The 18864-nt window shown below is 38.6% G+C and overlaps 1 protein-coding gene across 3 annotated transcripts in view; it reads right to left on the reverse strand.

Annotated features, from left to right (window-relative positions):
- pvrl2l (PVR cell adhesion molecule related 2 like) overlaps window positions 1–18864 on the reverse strand; it is a 317496-nt gene that overhangs the window by 173245 nt on the left and 125387 nt on the right. For all 3 annotated transcript variants that reach the window (XM_039605480.1, XM_039605479.1, XM_039605478.1), the window contains exons 3-4: window positions 17028–17271; window positions 1185–1478 (exon numbers count right to left, since the gene is read on the reverse strand). In XM_039605480.1, coding sequence (XP_039461414.1) covers window positions 1185–1478; window positions 17028–17271 — 538 coding nt within the window. The remainder of the gene's footprint in view (window positions 1–1184; window positions 1479–17027; window positions 17272–18864) is intronic.

The following is an 18864-nucleotide window of genomic DNA, read 5'->3' on the forward strand; positions in this document are numbered from 1 at the left end:
CTAAATCTCTTGAAAGCCATGCTGAACCTGTGTAATATTTTAATCCCATGCAAATTAGAATGGAATTTAATGGATTAATTTAAAGCAATGCGCGTGTGTGTGTGCTTATTTGTGTGCAAAATGTGTGTTTGTGATTTTTTCTATGCACCTGAGGGCCAAAAGACCTAAAAGGACAAAATGAAGAAAATTCTTTGGGAGCATTTTCTTCATCTTACTTCTTAAGCGCTCTCTGCAAAGTTTGGGTTTACTGCAGATTGAACATTCTGAGTTTTCATACGCATCTGCTTCATCTGTCCTCATATTGCATGTAATTAAAGATTTCTAAGCGCATGCATTTGTCATAATCTGCTGATAAATTAACAACTAAGGAGAACCAGCAATGAACGCAGAGCCCATTAAGGGTGCTACAATTAATAGTGCACAAAATCCTGCAGTTTTATAGCTAATCAGCAAAGGATTACACTCCAAAATAGGATACAAGCAACAGGCTGCTGGATGCGTTAACTGAGTTGCTAACCAAGGATCTTGTGGTACAGTTAGACATACCGAATAAACCAACCTTGGCTGAGTTTGTTTTTGGCTGGTTTTAAGCTCATTACCTCAGTTATTCAGCCAAGAGCTCCAGCAGTGGACTGCAACATGATATACCACTGTAATTTAATAAATTCCAAGTACACAAATACTGTCAGCGAAAACTTGTCCTTGTTAGATCACGATGTGCATTCACGAGGCAGTTTGCAGTCTTTCTGCGTTCATTTGCACCACTATCCCAAACTTGTTGTCACATATTCTGCAGGTTTGCTATACTATTTCGACAATGGGAATGTAAGATATAGCAAAATACTCTTATTTGTTTATTTTCCCTAGAAAATTACTGTTTATTTCAATTGCAATTTTTCCCCTTGTTGTTCCCACCAGTGGGGCCCAGCTGTGAATTCAAGTAACACTGCATTACAGAAACAGTATATAATGCCTCTCAGTTAGTGGTAAAGCACTTGCAAGTGACTGTGAAAGTTAAGGGCTCCAGGTTCTTTGAAAAGCACTGATCTGTGTCTGAAATTGCATGCACTTTCAAGTTATTTAAAACTTTAGTTGGTCTTGTGATCATTGAAATAAAGTACCCCTTGAGGCAATTCAATTCTAAGTGCTTTGTTCAAGAGTGTATATGTGTGTGTCTTCCTTACACTCCACAGATAGCTTGATAGGGTAAACCCAAGGCTGCTTCTGTGTCTTCTGGTTAACTCTGCAGATCACTTCCCTGCCGTTGTCTGCCGGTGTAGGGACCAGCCGATACTCGCTGCGTACCGTCACCGTGCCGTCTGGCCCGCTGGTGGTGCTGGTCGAATGATTGCCTCCCACTGGCGCCAACCACTCGATCGTGGCTGCTGGTTTGGCGTCCGCTGCCTCACACCGGGCTACCACCACCGACTTGGTGCCAGCTTGGACAGTCACACCATTGGCCGAGTTCTTGGGTTTGGCTGGGGGGATGATAGATAAGAAAGACAAGCGGGGAGTTGAGTAGGAGAGTCCAAGACAGAAGGCACGGAGAGGAAAACAGAGAGAAAAGAAAAGTGACAGCGGAGGGAGAAAGATGAAAGAAGGGCGGTGAATGGAAAGGGACATCAAACAAGAGGCCCAGGGAGAGGAGAAGAGGGAGGAGGGCAGGGAAAGCATAAGAGGAGGAGGAGGTTCAGGTTGTTGTGCATATATACTGTGGTGGCATCCTACTGTGGCTGTAATGAAATACCGAGAGAAGCAGGAGGCCCTCTGGTGTGACTCTGGGCCAGTCAACTTCATAGGGACAGAAAGAGGAAATACACATAGATCCGTAAAACCACATACACCAGCCAGTGCAAGTGTTATAAAGAACCATAATGTTTATACCATGATGTGATATGAAAACCGTGTAAAAATGGTCAATTTTATTTGGATAAAAGTAAGAAAAAACTGTCAGTTTTGAGTTACCAAAAATTGCTTTGCTGGTAATCCCCAATTGAATTGAAGCCAAAATCATACTAGTAGTTTCAACAGCAAAATGCAAGAAATTGCTTTCCATCTTTGTAATGTTAGGTTTGTCAGACTGTATAGAACTTCTGGAAAGTGCCAATTTTCTATGAAAACGTCCTCCCCTTCTTAGAACAAACTGCTACACTATCAATCTATCAGCAAATGTCACCGAATTCCATTATTTTGTGATGTCAAGTCTTGAAATTTCCTTGTTTTGTTACACCCACTCACCTCAAACATGCATCATTTTGTACGGCACAATATGATTTCATAAATTCCCCCCAAACGCCTTTAAATCTGTTTTATGTGTCTGTAGGCTATGCAGAGAGACAGTAATGGACATGCTGAAATTGAAAGATTTTTCATATCAAGAAAAAGTGAGGCAGTTACTAAAAACAGCATATCGCCTCCTGATTCACTGAGGCTTCTGTTCCGTCTGTCCTCTTCGGCGGATTTCTTTTCACTAAATGGCTCAAGAAAGAAGTCCTTCACTCTAAGGACAGACAAAATCTTTATCTCTGCTGCAAACTCCACTGCAGCTATACTCTAAATTTAAAAAAGTCCCATTTGGTGCCTTAATGTTATAAATGACCCAAATATCCACGAGAATAAAAATATAAGGTACTATTAACTTACAAAACAAACTTTAGCCTTTCCAACAGTGGTAAATGCTTTCCATTAATACTTAACGAACTTTTTAATTTTTTTAATGCACCCATTAAAGGTGCTAATTTCAGAGGCTGGTAGGACCAGCACTTAAAATAATAATGAAGTTGTATAAATTCACGTCATACTTTGATTTGTTCACAGGTATAAAGTGCAGCACAAATATTTCACATTAAATTCAGCTCCTATGAAATTTATGTAACGACAGGAAGCAATCTGACGGTGCTGACCTTAAAAAGAAAAAACAGAGTAAGTCATCATAACTGGCTATTTTTTCCTCACTCGTTTTTTCCTCAAAGTTTAAACTTTGGGTTTAAAGTAGGAACCTAAAATGCAAAGCATCAGTAGTTGAACAGTTAGATATTTTTCCTCCTTTTCTGCCTCTTTACAAATTAGTTTGAAATTTAATCATGGTTATTGCATTAAACTTGCTGTGAATAAATATGCCTTCAATAAAGATGTCAGTTTTATTAGTTTCTAGTCCACCAGAATCCTCTGAGGTTTTAACCAGAAACTCTCATTATCACTGACAAGGGAACATGTCCACCTAAATCATGGAGAGCATTCTGGACATGCTGTGCTCCATGTAAATACCAGATTGGCTGTCACTTCCCAACTATCCTGTGCACATTTGCGGTGCTGGAACATAACCAGCAGATTCTGGCAAACCCACTACCTTTGTTTCTGTTTTTGCTTTTGTTAACCTCATTTTTTCCCTTAATTCCGCTCAATGCCTCACTTACATATGGATAGACAACACTGCTTCAGTCAAAATGGCTACTGTCAATCAACTTGTTCACGACGAATGTTAAAATAGCACAGAGCTGCCAAAGAAATGTGTAGGGGGCTCCTGTCCAAGTACTCATGAAACCTTGCAGTCTGGGTACTGTGAGCAGGACTGCATCTAATGTGCAATTCTTTCAATTTTGAAATAAATCCCCGTTTTATGTATCATCCAGCATGTTAAATGGAATTTGGTGAACCACCAGAACAAAAAAAGATTTGTTTGCAGTTTAAACTACAGAATAAAAATATGTATCTGGAATCATTTATGGACAACCGCTTCCATTAGCAGCTGAACACAGAAGCATTGTTGTTTCCATTTACTTGCTGTGAAACAGCTTATTAGAGACAAACTGGAAAAGATCTGCTGTGACTCACTCGATACTCTCGGTTACAAGGTATCTGCTGGCTATGCTTGCAGTGCCCACTTCAACCTCAAGGACCACGTGTTTTGGAAAAATGAATGAACTCACTTTTTTTAAACGAGCCTGTCAATCACTGCTAATTAGACATTGAGATCATTATCTTACTACTGCCTCGGGGCATTTCCAAGATTTTTTAAATGGGTGCCAAAAGGGGAGACCATGAACGTGCTCATGTGCAGCCTTGTGTGCCATTACAGATTTATTATGTGAAAAGTTCTGTTGCACGAGAATTTAAACATAATTCTGTGTTGGATAATTGTTTTGCAAAGTGTTTAGACTTTTGACTTAATTAAAACTTAAGTACTTAAGCAGCTTACTAATGCACAGTATAATTAATATATATTTAAAATATCCAAAATAAATGTAGTCAATATGCGGAATGACACTTTCCAGAATCATGTACATTATATTATTGTGTCATAATATGGATTTATTGATCTGTATATCTTTTAAGTTGCAGTTGTTGATGATTTTAATTACCTACATATATTGATGGAGTTAATCTTCAAAATAATAAATACCTAAAGTGCAATAATTGCATCAGAAATAAAACAGAGTAAAAGCTGAAAGCAGAGTAACATAAAAATATTTAACTCAATGACAAGTACATTAAACCTCAGTAAAGGACATGAGTAACTGAACTGTTGCATTCCTTCTGGTCCTATCCAGGCTCTCATAACGATGGTGGGGATTCTCAGATTAACATTACTCCAGTCCAGTGGCTTTGTTGAGGGCCACCGAGGGAAGCCAATTAGATTTGGTCAGGGGGCACTGGGGGCATGGGGGGAACACTCCCTGCCTCCCTTCTGGATTGCCTTTGTGCCATGAGGCCTGTATCACATCTTTGATGAGAACACGGTTGTGTGTCGTTCTAACTTTCTTTCTCCTCTGCGTTTCTGTTCTAGCTGCTCACTGATGATTGACTGAGGCCAGCTCTGTCTGTCTATCATCCTTAGCATCTAATCCAGTTTCACCTCCCTCCTTATGTTCCAGCCCTTAAAGTCAGTCATAACAACATAATTACACATCAAGGCTCCATGCTACTACGCAGATTGGCACTTGTTTCAAGCCTAGATAGCTCAATTATATGGAGTTTTTTTTATGGTAGACAGATAGACACTCATTTAGTTTCTTCTTCTTATATTTCTCTATTCTTATTATGACACTTTGTAGTCTTAATCATCATACAGATGAGTCTGTTAGCTTTGACAGGTTTATTTTAACTGACTTCAAATTTAATAACAAGAAAATCTAATGTAAGCCAAAATTAGCATCGCATATTACATACTTGCATATTTTCTTCTAAAACCTGAAAATCTTTTAGAAGAAGAAACAAAAGGAAGGAAAACAGAGCAGAGATAAAGTGAGACAAGAGAGGTGAGGGAGAAACTGGAGGAAACAGAAGCCAACAGTGGAGTCACAATTGACAGAAAGAGACTGACCGTGCAGAGAGTAAAGCAGGATGGCAGAAAGGGGTTCGGATTGATCTAGCAGCTTAAACGAGTCAGGAGTATCCGTCCCTGATGTGTTTCGTGACACTGCATTCAATTGAGCCTGTTGCTACTCCTCACATCGGTCTGAGGCGAGTACAGAGCAATTAGAAGGCAAGCGGGAAGCCATGCTAACAGAGTTAACGAACGCTGCAGCCCCAACAGCCATCCTTCTCACAGACCTCCGAACACGTCACCACCCCCCCGGCGGTAATATCAAAAGGCTGAATGTCGGAAATTGACAGGGAGAAAGGAAAAATGCATTAAAGTAATGTTTCCAAATACAGTTAACTGCATGAGGTGTTTGATTTATGAAACCAAGCACTTAGGAAGAAACGTGTTCAAAAGGTGAACGCATCATACTCCCCACATGCTTCATTTTAAGTGTTCCGATTGCATTTTAATGAGTGTTTTGATCAAAGATTTTGGTAATTATAACAAAAGCATTGTAGTTAAAAACTTTTCTAAACTCTCCCACAGCAGCAAATTTATTTGCACTGTTGAAACAATTAGATTTCAGAGCACCACATTTTCAGCAGAGACCATTTTCTCGCCTTCCTTTATATAAACATTTGTTGTGAAGCCGTCACTGTACCGATAGAGATTCTCATCAGCGTTCAGCAGGGACGACACCTACCCTAACTTGAACCCAAGACTTCTCTAAGATCGTCTCTTCACAGAAGAAGGCGTCTCACTGGAAGGTTGCCAGACTGAATCATAAACACGATGGGACTATCTGCCAAACGCAAAGATTTGACAGTGTGAAGCCAACTGTTGCTGAATTAAGGTGGCATTCGGGTAAGACAGCTGACATCTGTCATAGTGGCAGAGCTTGTGTTGAAACCAACCAAGCACCAGAAAGCAAATTAGTGAAGCCAAGTACTGACCTATATTACTGCTTATATTTGGAGATTGAAGATTCCACCATGGAGACATACGTATGGAACCATAACAGTTTGATTATGAGAGTAATATTCAAATTGTGTAGATCAGATTAGAAGTGGTTTTATGTACATAGTTTATACTTCATACATCTTTAAAACCACGATTGTGGAACCTGTCCTAATCTGATTCTCTCAAAACTTTCATAAGTTCATGTATGAAAATTACTATATCCAATCTTCATATTTTACAACAGTAGACAGCACTATGTACCTAATGGCTCAGTCACACCACAGTAAAAGCAGGACAACATCCTCTTTGAGAGTAGGAAAAACAGGTGGTTGCCACATGATTGCATTGGTGATTCTTTACATTTGGCAGCTGATTGCTAATAGTTGTGGCGACCAACTCATCTAAACCTCAACCTCTGGGTGACCATTTTCAACCATAACGTGATTGTCAGTTACCTGATGGGAGGTAACCTGTCTCCAAACAGTCGGGGGTGCGACTGACTGCAATTGACCACAGATTGGTAAAGTTTTGCAAAAAACTGCTGTCTAATTTATGAATGCATGAGAGATTGCACTACACTGCAATCAATCTGAGTCAGCCTGCACCAATGAGTGCAACTTGTCTGTGATGCAACTATTTGCAATCGGACAGTCTACTCAGCTGGCTGCCAACTTGCTGGACTCTGGTTATTTTTCAAAATAAAAGCAAGGTTGTTGAATATATAGCATTTTGCAGTTAAATAAAACACTTACAGCAACTACCATGTTATTTATAGAGGAATGTCTGAGCTTATGTTTCAGATCTATGAGGTTGTGGCTGATCTCTAAATGTAAGCAGTAAATTTGATTTTGTGCATCTGAAATTTTTGCTGATTTATCAAAGACACAACAGAACACAATAATTGCCATCTTTGAAGCAACTATTTCAAAGGCAATGAGATTGTAATATCATTGCACATTGTTACAATAACTTTGGTTGTGCTGCACTCTTTAGTGTGACTGTAGCATGTAGCCTGAGACTGCACACAGTGTTCGCTAGTTGATCTGACCGCTTTTATGCATGTGACCCTTACTGTAGCTATTTAGCCTTTCAACCACTTTCAATGGATTTTAATATAAGATACGATAACAAAATAACACAGAAACAGAGCCAGGAGAATATATTGAGCAGCACTGCCTGATGGTATCCAAGTTTCCTCTGTGTCTCCTTTAAAAACAGATTTATTCAGTGCCGTGCCCTGATGAAGGGCAGACAAGTGATGTAATTTTTTATTTTCTACTCTGCTGCATACATTAGCCGGAAATCAATAAAGGCTTCTGGATCTTGTTAAATTTTTGGAATTCATGTCTCATCGGCTGCCCAGGTTTGTAAACATCTTGCCTTGCCACACTGCTGCTGAATATTTCCAGACAGTGCTGGGGCAAAAAAAAATATCTGTTAAGTTCTCTACCTCTGCTCAACTTTAACAATACATGAATATTCAAGCAACACAAGAATAATTTATCCTCCAATTATTCTGCTGTTTGTGATGTTTTGACAACTCATTATTGGCTGTTCTAAATGTTGACAAAATGCATTAATTTAAGCATGAGACTAATTTAGCTAATTTAAGCTTGAGAGCACTGGTTAAGTGCCATAAATGAAACAAATAAATAAAGAATTTCCAGAGTCAGTATTGTTATGCAAACAGTGAAAGCAGAAAACAGCTAATTTTGACTTCTAAGCTCAGCTCACTTTTGCCTCTGAAAGCAAAATCTAAAAGCACCTTGAGGCATCACATTTCAAGACTGTGTTCGACTGCATTTAACAGCATTTTGACTGATTCAGTGCGTCTCCTCGAGGGCAATTGTAAACTCAGCAGCATTTCTCCCTTTTATTTTACCCTCCCATGTCAGGTAACAACTCAGAAATAGGAAAATGGATACTGTTCCATTTCATATAATTTGTTGCTACATTGCAATATTTGTTATGTTGTATGCTGACTGACAAACTTGGCATTCAGAAGCCGCCTGTGTGCTTGTTTTATATGGGCTATATTATACACAACAGATTCTGGAAAAAACAAATACATAAATACACTGAACATGAACTGAGTACTGTCCCTGTAGCCCAAATAGACTAAACTTTCTCTTTAACCTTTATTCATCCAGCAAAGGTTTGCTTTACTTTGTCTTTTCACCTGGGAGCTGCCCAACACTGCTGCTGGCCACCACACAGCTGCTTGGATCTATTGAGGTCATAATACTCTACGAAAGGATGCCTGAGACAAACAATGCTGAGGGTGGCCAGGCTAATTTAGTCATTTGCTTAGTGTCACTTGAAAAAATAAGTCAAATACTCAAATTTGTATAAAAAAACAAAAACTTCAGGTGCAGAAGTGTCCCACAGACATCTGATTTGCAGAGTTAAAGTAGAATAAAGTTGCAATAAATTTACAAATGAAATTGTAGCGACTGCTGGAGTTATTAAGGGTGCTGTGTTTGATATTTAAAAGCCAAATTGTTACATTATGAGTAATTAAGAAAATATTTTGTATGTTTCTGTAACCAGTATGTGCAACGTTAGTTAAAGAATATTTTATTCCTGAGCAGAAAAACATGGCTTGTTCAGTGTGCCAGCTCAAATTTGTGTAGTTAGTTTAATTTTAGTGATTTGTTTAATTTGTTTATGTTTTTAGTTACCCAATAAATAAAATTACGGTTTTTAGTTTTAAACGTGTTTGACAGATTTCTAAAATATTTGTTTTCTTATTATTTCTTATTATAATAGCTGTTCTAATAAGTATTTTGTAAGATTATTTCTATTTTCTTATTTAAGAAAATCTTAGTTTAAAATGAGCTAGATGTTCAGTAACTACATATCTGTTTTTTTTATTATGTCTTGCTCTATTAATATCTATATGAATGCAGATCTGAGTATCCATTCCTGGCTCTTTCTCCACTCAGCTCTCTGCTGCTCACCGGCAACTTGAAAAGGTGTTAAACAATGTAACACTACACCTAAGTCAGAAAATGTCATGGTGCATTGGAGTAATTTGGCTATATTTGTTCAAACTAAAAAAGGTTCTGAAGAGAAAATTCATAAAGGGCAGCGTAGCAGTCAGGGTATTAGACTGGAAGTATTTTATCTGCAGCATTTAATAAATTACAGAAATAGATAACAAGTCTTTACAGGATTTCTGCCAGAAAAGTTAAGACCAATCGATGTGAACAAACCCAGAGGACATGTACTGTGTGGCACAAACAAATACATAGGTGGTTTTATTGCTACTCTCTCTTGCTGCGAGGAGAGAAAGAAAGACGCCGAGGGAACGGTTGATGTCATTAACAAAGAATGATGAGTGGTTACCACATAAATAAAGGAGAAGGCGGCTATGAGCTGAACAGTTAAAACTGTAGCAGGTCATGATATTTCTCTCTGTTTTTATCATTCCACCAACTTTTTCAAATGTTTTTCTTTTTAAAATAGCTAACTAAGACACTGGGCTAAGCTAACTAGGATCGCTTGGGTTAAAAGGAATCATAAAGACAGATGATTAAACTGGCAGGAATCTTGGCCCATTACTTGACTATATTATTAAACAGCTAATAACATGTAGATATGGTTAGAGAAAGCATGTTTCCAGTCACCAGCTCTGCCAGAAACCCAAAGCCCACAGGCAGGTTTGGTTCCTTGGGTGAGATATAATGCTGTGGCTGTCACAATACTTTTTTTGAAACAGTGATATGTAAAATTTAGCATATATATAAAAAAAACATAGCTTTAATTAAAGACCCAAAGGAAATCAACAAAAAAGTTAAGTTTTTAACTGAACGCCCTCATTTTGCAGCTCACAACTTAAAGACTTTGCATTTATTTAACACTGAAAATACAAAAACAAATGGCATACCAAAGATCACCTAGTAGTAACTTAGCAGTACCACATTTCAATACAAACAGCACTAAAATACAATATGCACCAGCACCATGGAACAAGGAGTTTTGCAACAGATGGTATGGCCCCCGCAGAAATCTGATCTCCACATCATCCATCCAGTCAATCTGGGATTACATGAAATAACAGAAGCAATTAAGTGAGCCTAAACTCACAGAAGCACTGGGGCAAGTTCTCCAAGATGTTTTGGAACAGCGTACCTGCCAAGTGCTTAAAATAAACTGAAAGTAAACTGTTCCTACAAATAAACCTTAAAGGGCATGGGTGGTTACATCGTCATATATAATCAGTGGATTTATGACTATTGCAACTAAAGTAAACTCAAATCACTCCAATTTTACTGCTTATTTATTGAATTTGTGCAGTGTGGTGTACATATTATGTTGACATTTTCTAGAGATTTCTAGTCTTCAGATACTAAGTTAAGAAAAACTTAGCTAGCTCCATTCATTCAGGTCAGCACCACCGCTAAATTAATTCTGGCTGTTGAAAATCTGTAACTTCTGCCAATTTCACTCTGTTGCTCATGGATTCAGGCCAGTGGCCCTCCAGTCTCTGGTCCATTGTTTTAACCTTTGGACCGAATCTCCCTCCTCAAAGTTTCACAGACTACTGATCTACTAGATTTGCGTCTCACCTGCAATTGTATTTCTGTCCTACCGGCTATACTACATCTAATAAGATGCAGTATAACTGTCTACCATCCATTTCATATGGTCCCCATCCAGGACAATATGATATAATTCACTGCCAATTGAGTGATTCTTTATTCACACCCCAATAAGTGGTAATAAGATTGGCTGGCTACGCCACTGCATCCAATAAGTTATAATACAATTGGCTGTCAGGATTATGTATTCACACTTAAATAAGTTGTGATATAATTGGAGTGCTGGTGGTTCTATATCAAATAAAATGTAATATGATTGGCTGGCAGTAGCTGCGGATTCAATAAGATCTAATGCGATTGGCTCATATGGATTCTATATATCCCATAAAGTAAAATATGACAGTTTTCCAGGGACTTTGAGGCACTTTGTTTTCCAAGTGCATTTTACATGGACTCTGTCCCAGAGCGCCTGGCACGCCACAGCTCCAGACAAAAGGCGAGTCAGTGAGCTTTCCAGCAGGTATTTCCCAGTCTAGCGCTGCTTTGTGCCAGCAGAAGCAGTAGTTTAGGAGGATTAGCCCACATCCATCTGCAAGTAAGCCAGAATATCTTTCCATGTTTTCTCTGCAAGACGGCCAAGTTCTGTATCTCCTCTGTTTTCTGTGAGGGAAGGTTCCAGGACGGATTTTGTATTGTTTTGCAAAGGTTTTCTCATAAAACAACTGAGTAAAATGCAGAAACACATGAAAGGCAGTGTAAAACCATGAACCATTATAGCTGCTGCTTCTATAATGAGGTAGTGTAATGCAGTTTATTGTACAGTCACCTTTTACAACACCTTGCATAAAGTCTGTGCGCTGTTTTAGTGTTGCAGATGAGGGGCCAACATTCGAAGCATACACTGTGGCGCCACTCCAGTCCAGTTTCAAGAAACTCTTTGAAACTGGACTGCTAAACACAACTAAAACTCACACTTTGTGCAAAAGAAAAGCACTCGAGATATGCTGTAGCTTAAAAGGATCAACGAGTGATGGGCAAATTTACCAGACAGACGTTTTAATTAGTAAATGTAATGTTTCAGTTCAAAGTCTGTCATCTTAGCTCATTCCCTTTTCCTGCTCCCATTATGACAGCAGTGCTAAATGTATGAGATCTTTATTGTACAAGCACTGATGTAGGCCATATTTTTATGGCACTACGAAACAATCAAGGGAACTGTTGTTATTCACATTCAGGCATGAAGCCTCCTCAGTGCCGTTAACTGAAAGAGAAAGACAGCAGCATCTGATTCCTTTGTAAGCGGAGTGCAAATGGGAGGACATGTGGGTGGATGAATAACACCAGCTGTCTACGATTACAAACAGGATGTGTCCCCTGTTAAAAGCAACTAAACTTCCACTCACTTTCAGAAATCAAGACGCTGAGGTAACGCGAGCATTCCTTCAGGTTTCACATTCTTGGCTCTAAGTGGTTGCGCAGGTGCGGCAAAGCAACCTTTTTGGGGGGTATCTTGGCAAAAGCACAATTAAAAGTGTCTTTTATTAGCTGTTTTCTGCTTCTGCTTTCTATCCACCCGTGAATGTGCAGACAAATATAACTGATTTACTCTGACATGAAGAAAACTAAAGAATGTGATGATTCTCACAGAAGCTGTGGATTTACACAAATTCTTCTGATTTCAAGGCTGATTAAAAGTTAAGCTGCAGTGGACACTGACATTATGAAGTGTTGTGAAGAGAGTTAAAGTCACGCTGAACTAAAAACTATGGTAATCACACATGCATATGCATAGGCCATATTTGACTGTCAGAACAAGGGCCATGTTTTAACATGCACCGTGACAATAGGGTTAGTACCTTAACTATGTCAACGAGGCATGTGTCATCATCGCTGCTGCAGCTCATACCGCTGAGCTAAGTCTGTCCTCTGAATCTGAATCTCTCCCTCCATTTTCCCTGTAAAATCTCATGCTAACCAAAGACAGGCACAGTTTTGTGTTTCGTTTGTTTAATTTCCCTTTTCATCTGATCCAAACACGAAGTGGGATGCAGCGCTGACATCTTTATCTATCTTCATTCAGTGCACTGTAGAGGCTCGCGATGTGATCTGAGTGTAACAACAAGTACAAGTTATAATTAAAGTCAAAGACTGATTATTATACAGCCCTATCGGGCACATTTACTTACATAAGTAAGTAACAGTCTGATTTCTGAAATACAAGATTGCTGATATTATGTTAATCATTGTCTTCGATTAATCACAATAAGGACTCAATAAATAATTAAATGTATTATTTTGCCAAACACAACACAGAACAATTAAACTGATTTTTGCATTTTCAGTCGTCTTAAGAGTTTCATAGCAGCGGATGCTGATGTTGTGTTTATGCACAGAGTCTGTTGGTTATCATGGCAGAGCATCTTTTGAACTTGCTTCATGCTGAAATACTACTCGTCCAGACAAAGTTGAGTAAGCAAGCCGACAAAAGCACCAAGCAACAAAAGCAACAGCTGAACATCTCATCTCCACCCACAGCCCCATAACAAACAAACAGCTGTACGCAGCAGACCCTTTGCAGGATTTCTCTGCTGTATCTGCTCTCAGCATCTGCATCACCATCACAAAGTTCCTTTTGCATACACTCTGTAACACTTTGTAATTTTGCTTGTTCACAAGCAAAGTTCTAAACCAGTTGGACTGGATTATAAACCAGTTAAGATGTTTCACAAGTGACGTGCAGACTTTCTGCTTCAATTTGAGGCGCTGATAAGGAGAACTGCATGAAGTGTTTAGAGTAGTGAAATTAAATACATTTTTATACAAAGGCTGCCATTTTCAGAGACTTAAAAGTAATTGGATAAACTAAGGTGATTCAAAAGATAATATTTTCAACAGAAACCTTTTTAGTGCTTTAGCATCAGTTTGAAAGCACTTGGTTTATGCCATAGCTGGACTGGCCATCGGGCATACCGGCATTTGCCCGGTGGGCGCTGGCGATTTTTTGTTTTATGGGCGATGGATTTTTTTTTTTTTTATTTTTTTTAGGAAGGGTATATATAATGAAAGGTGTTGGATTGGCCAATTGGTCATGATCGACTCTGGGCTGGACCAATTACAGCCGAGGAGGCCGAATGCACCCTCCCCTTGTTCAGCAATCTTATAGACGAACTAAAGAAAATGGAGAACAAAAAAAGGAAAGGAGGTGTTTATGAAAATATCACTAAATCTGTCATTTATTAATTTTAATATTAATTAATGATCATGTCTCACCTCTAGTGTTCTTGGTCTTAATTTAAGGTTTCTACCATGTGTTGTAGATAGTTCAGGAGGTTAACTCGACCAAGCAGTCTTTTTTTGTTTCCGCTATGTACTGTTTAAAATCCAGAATAGGGAGGATGGTGTAGGTTTAAGTTTATTAGATTGATACATATATACCAACAAGGCAGTGTACATCAAAGCAGTTGTTTTCATGCAAAGGCTTTATGGTTTTTCCTATAGCGATTGACAGATGACGTGACTTTCGCGCATTGCATGCCAGGAACTCGTGGCAAAACAATCCAAATACCGCATCAAATGCAAGCATTTGCAGCACCGCAAAACGTTCATTCTCCGGTTTCCAATACCTTCTTGGTTTTTCTTTGCCGCACAAAAAAAGAATGTACAAAACTAAGGAGAACAATGCCGGACCATACAAAGACAGACTCGACGAAAAGGCAAAGAAAAGATACGAGGAAAAAATCAAAGGAGTGAGAGGGTCAGACCCTTACGAGCACACAAAAAGTGGACAAAAAGACGTTAGCGTGCTGCCCAACTTTAACCACGCTCAGATTTATAATTATATGGATCTTGGGTGAGTGCATACACTCATGAAGTTTTAGTAACTTCAGGTCACTGCAACAAGCCCGGTACAGTTTACCGACGGATGGGTACAGGACCTTGAAATGCACCGTGTAGAACGAAAGACCATGTACAAACAAAGGTAAGTTTACCAGTCTCACAAATCGTCTTCATAAATACACAATCGTTAACCGTTTATTAATATAACCTTTGAGCTCAACGGTAATTAATTAGTAGTGGAAATAATTTCTGGTGACAATAATATTGTATGTTGTAATCGCACTGGACAATTAGTGATACAAAACAACTGTTTTATCCTGTGAATAAAAGTATATGTTTTTGTCAATGTACCCTGGTAATAACAGAAGCGAAACGCAATATTATATACAATAAATAAAGAAGCATAGCGTGACAATTTCTGTTCAGCGCCAGACTTGCTTGTAACCTATATCACCAATTATGTTAAGAAAATGACGTATTAAGTACTACAAAACACTGACCTTTGTGGGAATGCTTGGAGCAGACTAACATGTGAGCTGGAGTGTTCTGAGACGTTATATTTGGTATATCTAGACCATCCGTTGGCTCTTACTTGGAAACATGGCTTAAAAATTTCTCTTCAACGACATAATCCGATAAAAAAAACCCGATCTCTTTACCCGTCGGCTTCCCGTGGCTGTCATGCGACCGGCTATTGCAGTTAATAATACAACAGCTTCTTGCCATTTTTGGGTTTCTTTTTTATCGCTGTGTAACTGAGTTCAATTGAAAGCCTGCGTGCGCTAGTACCTCTTGCCTCAAGTTCCCAGAATCCTTTGCGGTTTTACCCCTGAATGACGTCACATTTTCAATCTCTATCCTGGTGGGCCGGTCTCTAGTCAAAATGCCCGGGCCGATTTTTTGTCCCAGTCCAGCCCTGGTTTATGCTGTCTGTCTGATCTAGGTTTTTCAGCTTACACTGACATCTCTTAAGGCCTAATGTTGTAGATTCCAGTGAAAAAATACCAAATACAAGTTCAAAGCTTGAAATAAACTCCAGATCTTTTCTCTGTTCAGTTGCTACCTGGCCATGAACCTGCTTATCAGTTCAGTTACTCTGAATACCTGAGTATCAGGGAAAAATATTTAAAAATTGCTTTAATTCCTATACAATGGTTGAATGCCTTGAATTAAAGCTGAAAGTGTGCAATGTCAGTTTGATTGTTTGATTTAATAGCCAGTGTGACGGTGTAGACACAGAGGCAAAATTACATAAAGCTGTATCATTGTTAAACTACTTAAAAAGAGAACAAGACAAAATTCAGTATAAAAGTGAACAAAAACTTTATTATTCACTAAACTGTGATTTTCAACGAGAAAATTAAAAAAAGAACTATACTCTCAGCATATGTCTCTAAATGCCCCGAGGTAGGAACAGTGATCTTGGCAGAGCATATCAGCCCCACCACAGTCCCATATCGCGCACAGCTTTGGCACATATGCCTCCAAATTAGAAAGTTTACACAAGAAAAGACTGAAGCTGGCTAATTAAAGCTTAGCAATCATGTAATAATAACATTACATGTGTTTTTAAGTAATGAAACTTGGCATTAACAATCAAACATCAAAGTAATCTTGTCCATTTCTTGAGAAAAGTCCAGATCATCGAAATATGATTATAAAAATCAACTACTTGTTTTCTCAATTTACATAACAAAATAACAACATATCAGCAATGCTTTAAAACCCCCAGCAGCCAATGTGCCAACTTACTACAGAACTTTGTTTAAATAAATACAAGCACAACATAAAAAGTACTGCACATACTCAAAGTCTCAATTAATTATCTATCTTCATTCAGATAGATCTTATTAGATCTTGCAGACTTCGTACTGATCAACTCTCATCAACCACTTCCCAGAAAGTTTTTACACATAAAGGCCAATATCTGTAGAGCCACAGAATCTTTTTAGGCGGTCACTCTTGTTTTTCAATCCACCAGCATCTACCCTGAGAATACTCGTCAGCTGCTTTAAATTGCTTCTTCTTAGACTCTGGATCCAGTGGGAACTTGTTTTTTTCAGAAAGCTGTGATAAGCAGATGGCTGGGAAGGCACTTGTCAAGGCTGATGTAGCAGAACATCTTGTGAAAGCTTGTTTTAAGCGCAGCTCTCCTTTGCAGAAAAGTGTAAATAGTGCTGACCTTTATGCGCTTTAACCCTTTGCATTATCTGAAACGTATAAATGCCTGCAGCTTTTATCAGAGGGAGAAAACTATAATCTGGCATGTTTACATTCATGTAAGTTTTTTTTACATTTGTGTTCATTAACATGCACTGTCCTAAATAAATATTAAAATATTAAAATAAAACGATTTTATGCAATCTCGTGTGGACACTTACAAAGCATGATGAGGGTGGTTGTCCCTTGTTCATTTCCAGTAGGATAGGTGGCGTACTCGCAGGTATAGCGGCCGGCATCGGACATTCTCAGGTTAGAAATCCTGATGGATGGGTTCTCCAGACTGTTGTGAAGGAACACAACGCGGTCCTTGAAGGCCACATTGGGGAAACTCTGTCCATACACCGGGTGGTACACAGCAATGTTGTCCCTGTGTCCGTCAGAGGGTTCCCATATCCAGGACACCTGATAAGAATCAAGAATTTGTAAAAGGTTACAGTTTGCCTGATTATTCTTTTCATTGCTTTTATTTTTATTTTCATGGTACACAACTATGGCTCATTAAAGAAGATAAATTCGTGCAGCAGACTAACTTTTGACTCACATCATCCTAACAAGGTTCTTAAGCCGTCAGCAGCTCTTTCAATCATCTAATGAGGAGGTCTTTAAATACTGACACTGGAGGGCTGTAACCAGGAGATTAATAATGTTGCCACGTGATTACGTATGCTATAGTGTTCAACATGAGCAGTAAATTGTCCCCATTACAGTTAGCCAAATTGAATACTAGAAGTTCCTTTTGTTCCTACAGTACCTGATTACTTTGAAGCTGGGATTCCAGTAATCATTTTTAAAGAATCATCTTTTGTGTTATTTTAATAGAATTTATTGCACATAATTAGATTCACACTGAATCTAAAATTATGTTCATTGGGTCTTTGGCAGACTAAGAAAAGTCTATTATGTGTGTTTTTTTTTTAAAAACTGTAGCATTTTGGGTTTTAAGAGTTTTAAAACAGCCTCACTGAGCTGTGTTTGCAGCCACAGGTCCAACTGTTGACCATGTTGGTAAGTAGTAAAAAAAAATCAGCAGTTCAGACAACAATTGCCAACTTCCTATTGTTTGGTGTCTTCCCTTAATACACTGACAGTTTGTTTGTAAACCAGAAGGCATGCATGAATATTTATAGATGCCAACATTTTTGACATTTCTCTGAATACATATTGCAAACTGCTGTCCCTGTAACATAAAATCATTTGGCTTATAGCAGCAAAATGTTGAATACAATTAAAGTTGTCTGAGTGAGAAGCCGAGAATCTGCTGCAAGATTAAATTAAATGTCTGTTAGACTTGCAGGCGCTCGCTGAAAGACCCCGCTGCTTTTTTTAACAAACACAATTTTAAAAAAAGGATCATCTTAGAGATTTCTAATATGTGAAAGATATTGATATCTGGGCCTGTGTGAGAGACACTTCCACGAGGGAGAACGCTGTGATGGTAGACCAAATTGATTTTATTTTTCTCTGCAATTTTCAAAGTGACAGCCAATAACAAACTGCTCGCTAAAGTGGTACACCAGGGAGCAGAGGGAATAAAGTTCATCAATACACATTTAGCAAACATCTATTAAATGTATGACATGTAAGATGGAAGGAAGAGAGCGAGCAGAGGAGGTTGAAGGTTGTGAAAAGGATGATGGATTGTAACCCAGATGTCATCGCAAATTAGAGGATGATTCTCTGCTGATTGAAGAGAAAATATCACAGAGGGCAATTTAGCCCGTCTGCATTTTTAGTTTTTATTTGTGAACAAATGACCTATTGATTTCATACACAACTCAGACAGATCACACAGAATCAAATGGAACTCGTAAACAGCTCGTAGCATTTTGCTTATTCTGCTCGGCGTTGAAAATGACATCTGAACAGTTCAGGTGGCGTCAGATACGAGCTCAACTGGGACTTGATGAGATAAATTGACACCCAAATAGTCAGCTGAGCTAATTTTACGCCGCGTGTCCTCGAGCAGTTCTCTTCTGTAGACCAAGTTGGAATTAA

The sequence above is a fragment of the Oreochromis aureus genome, linkage group 22 (genome assembly GCF_013358895.1).
Source record: "Oreochromis aureus strain Israel breed Guangdong linkage group 22, ZZ_aureus, whole genome shotgun sequence".
In the NCBI taxonomy this organism is placed as follows: Eukaryota; Metazoa; Chordata; class Actinopteri; order Cichliformes; family Cichlidae; genus Oreochromis; species Oreochromis aureus.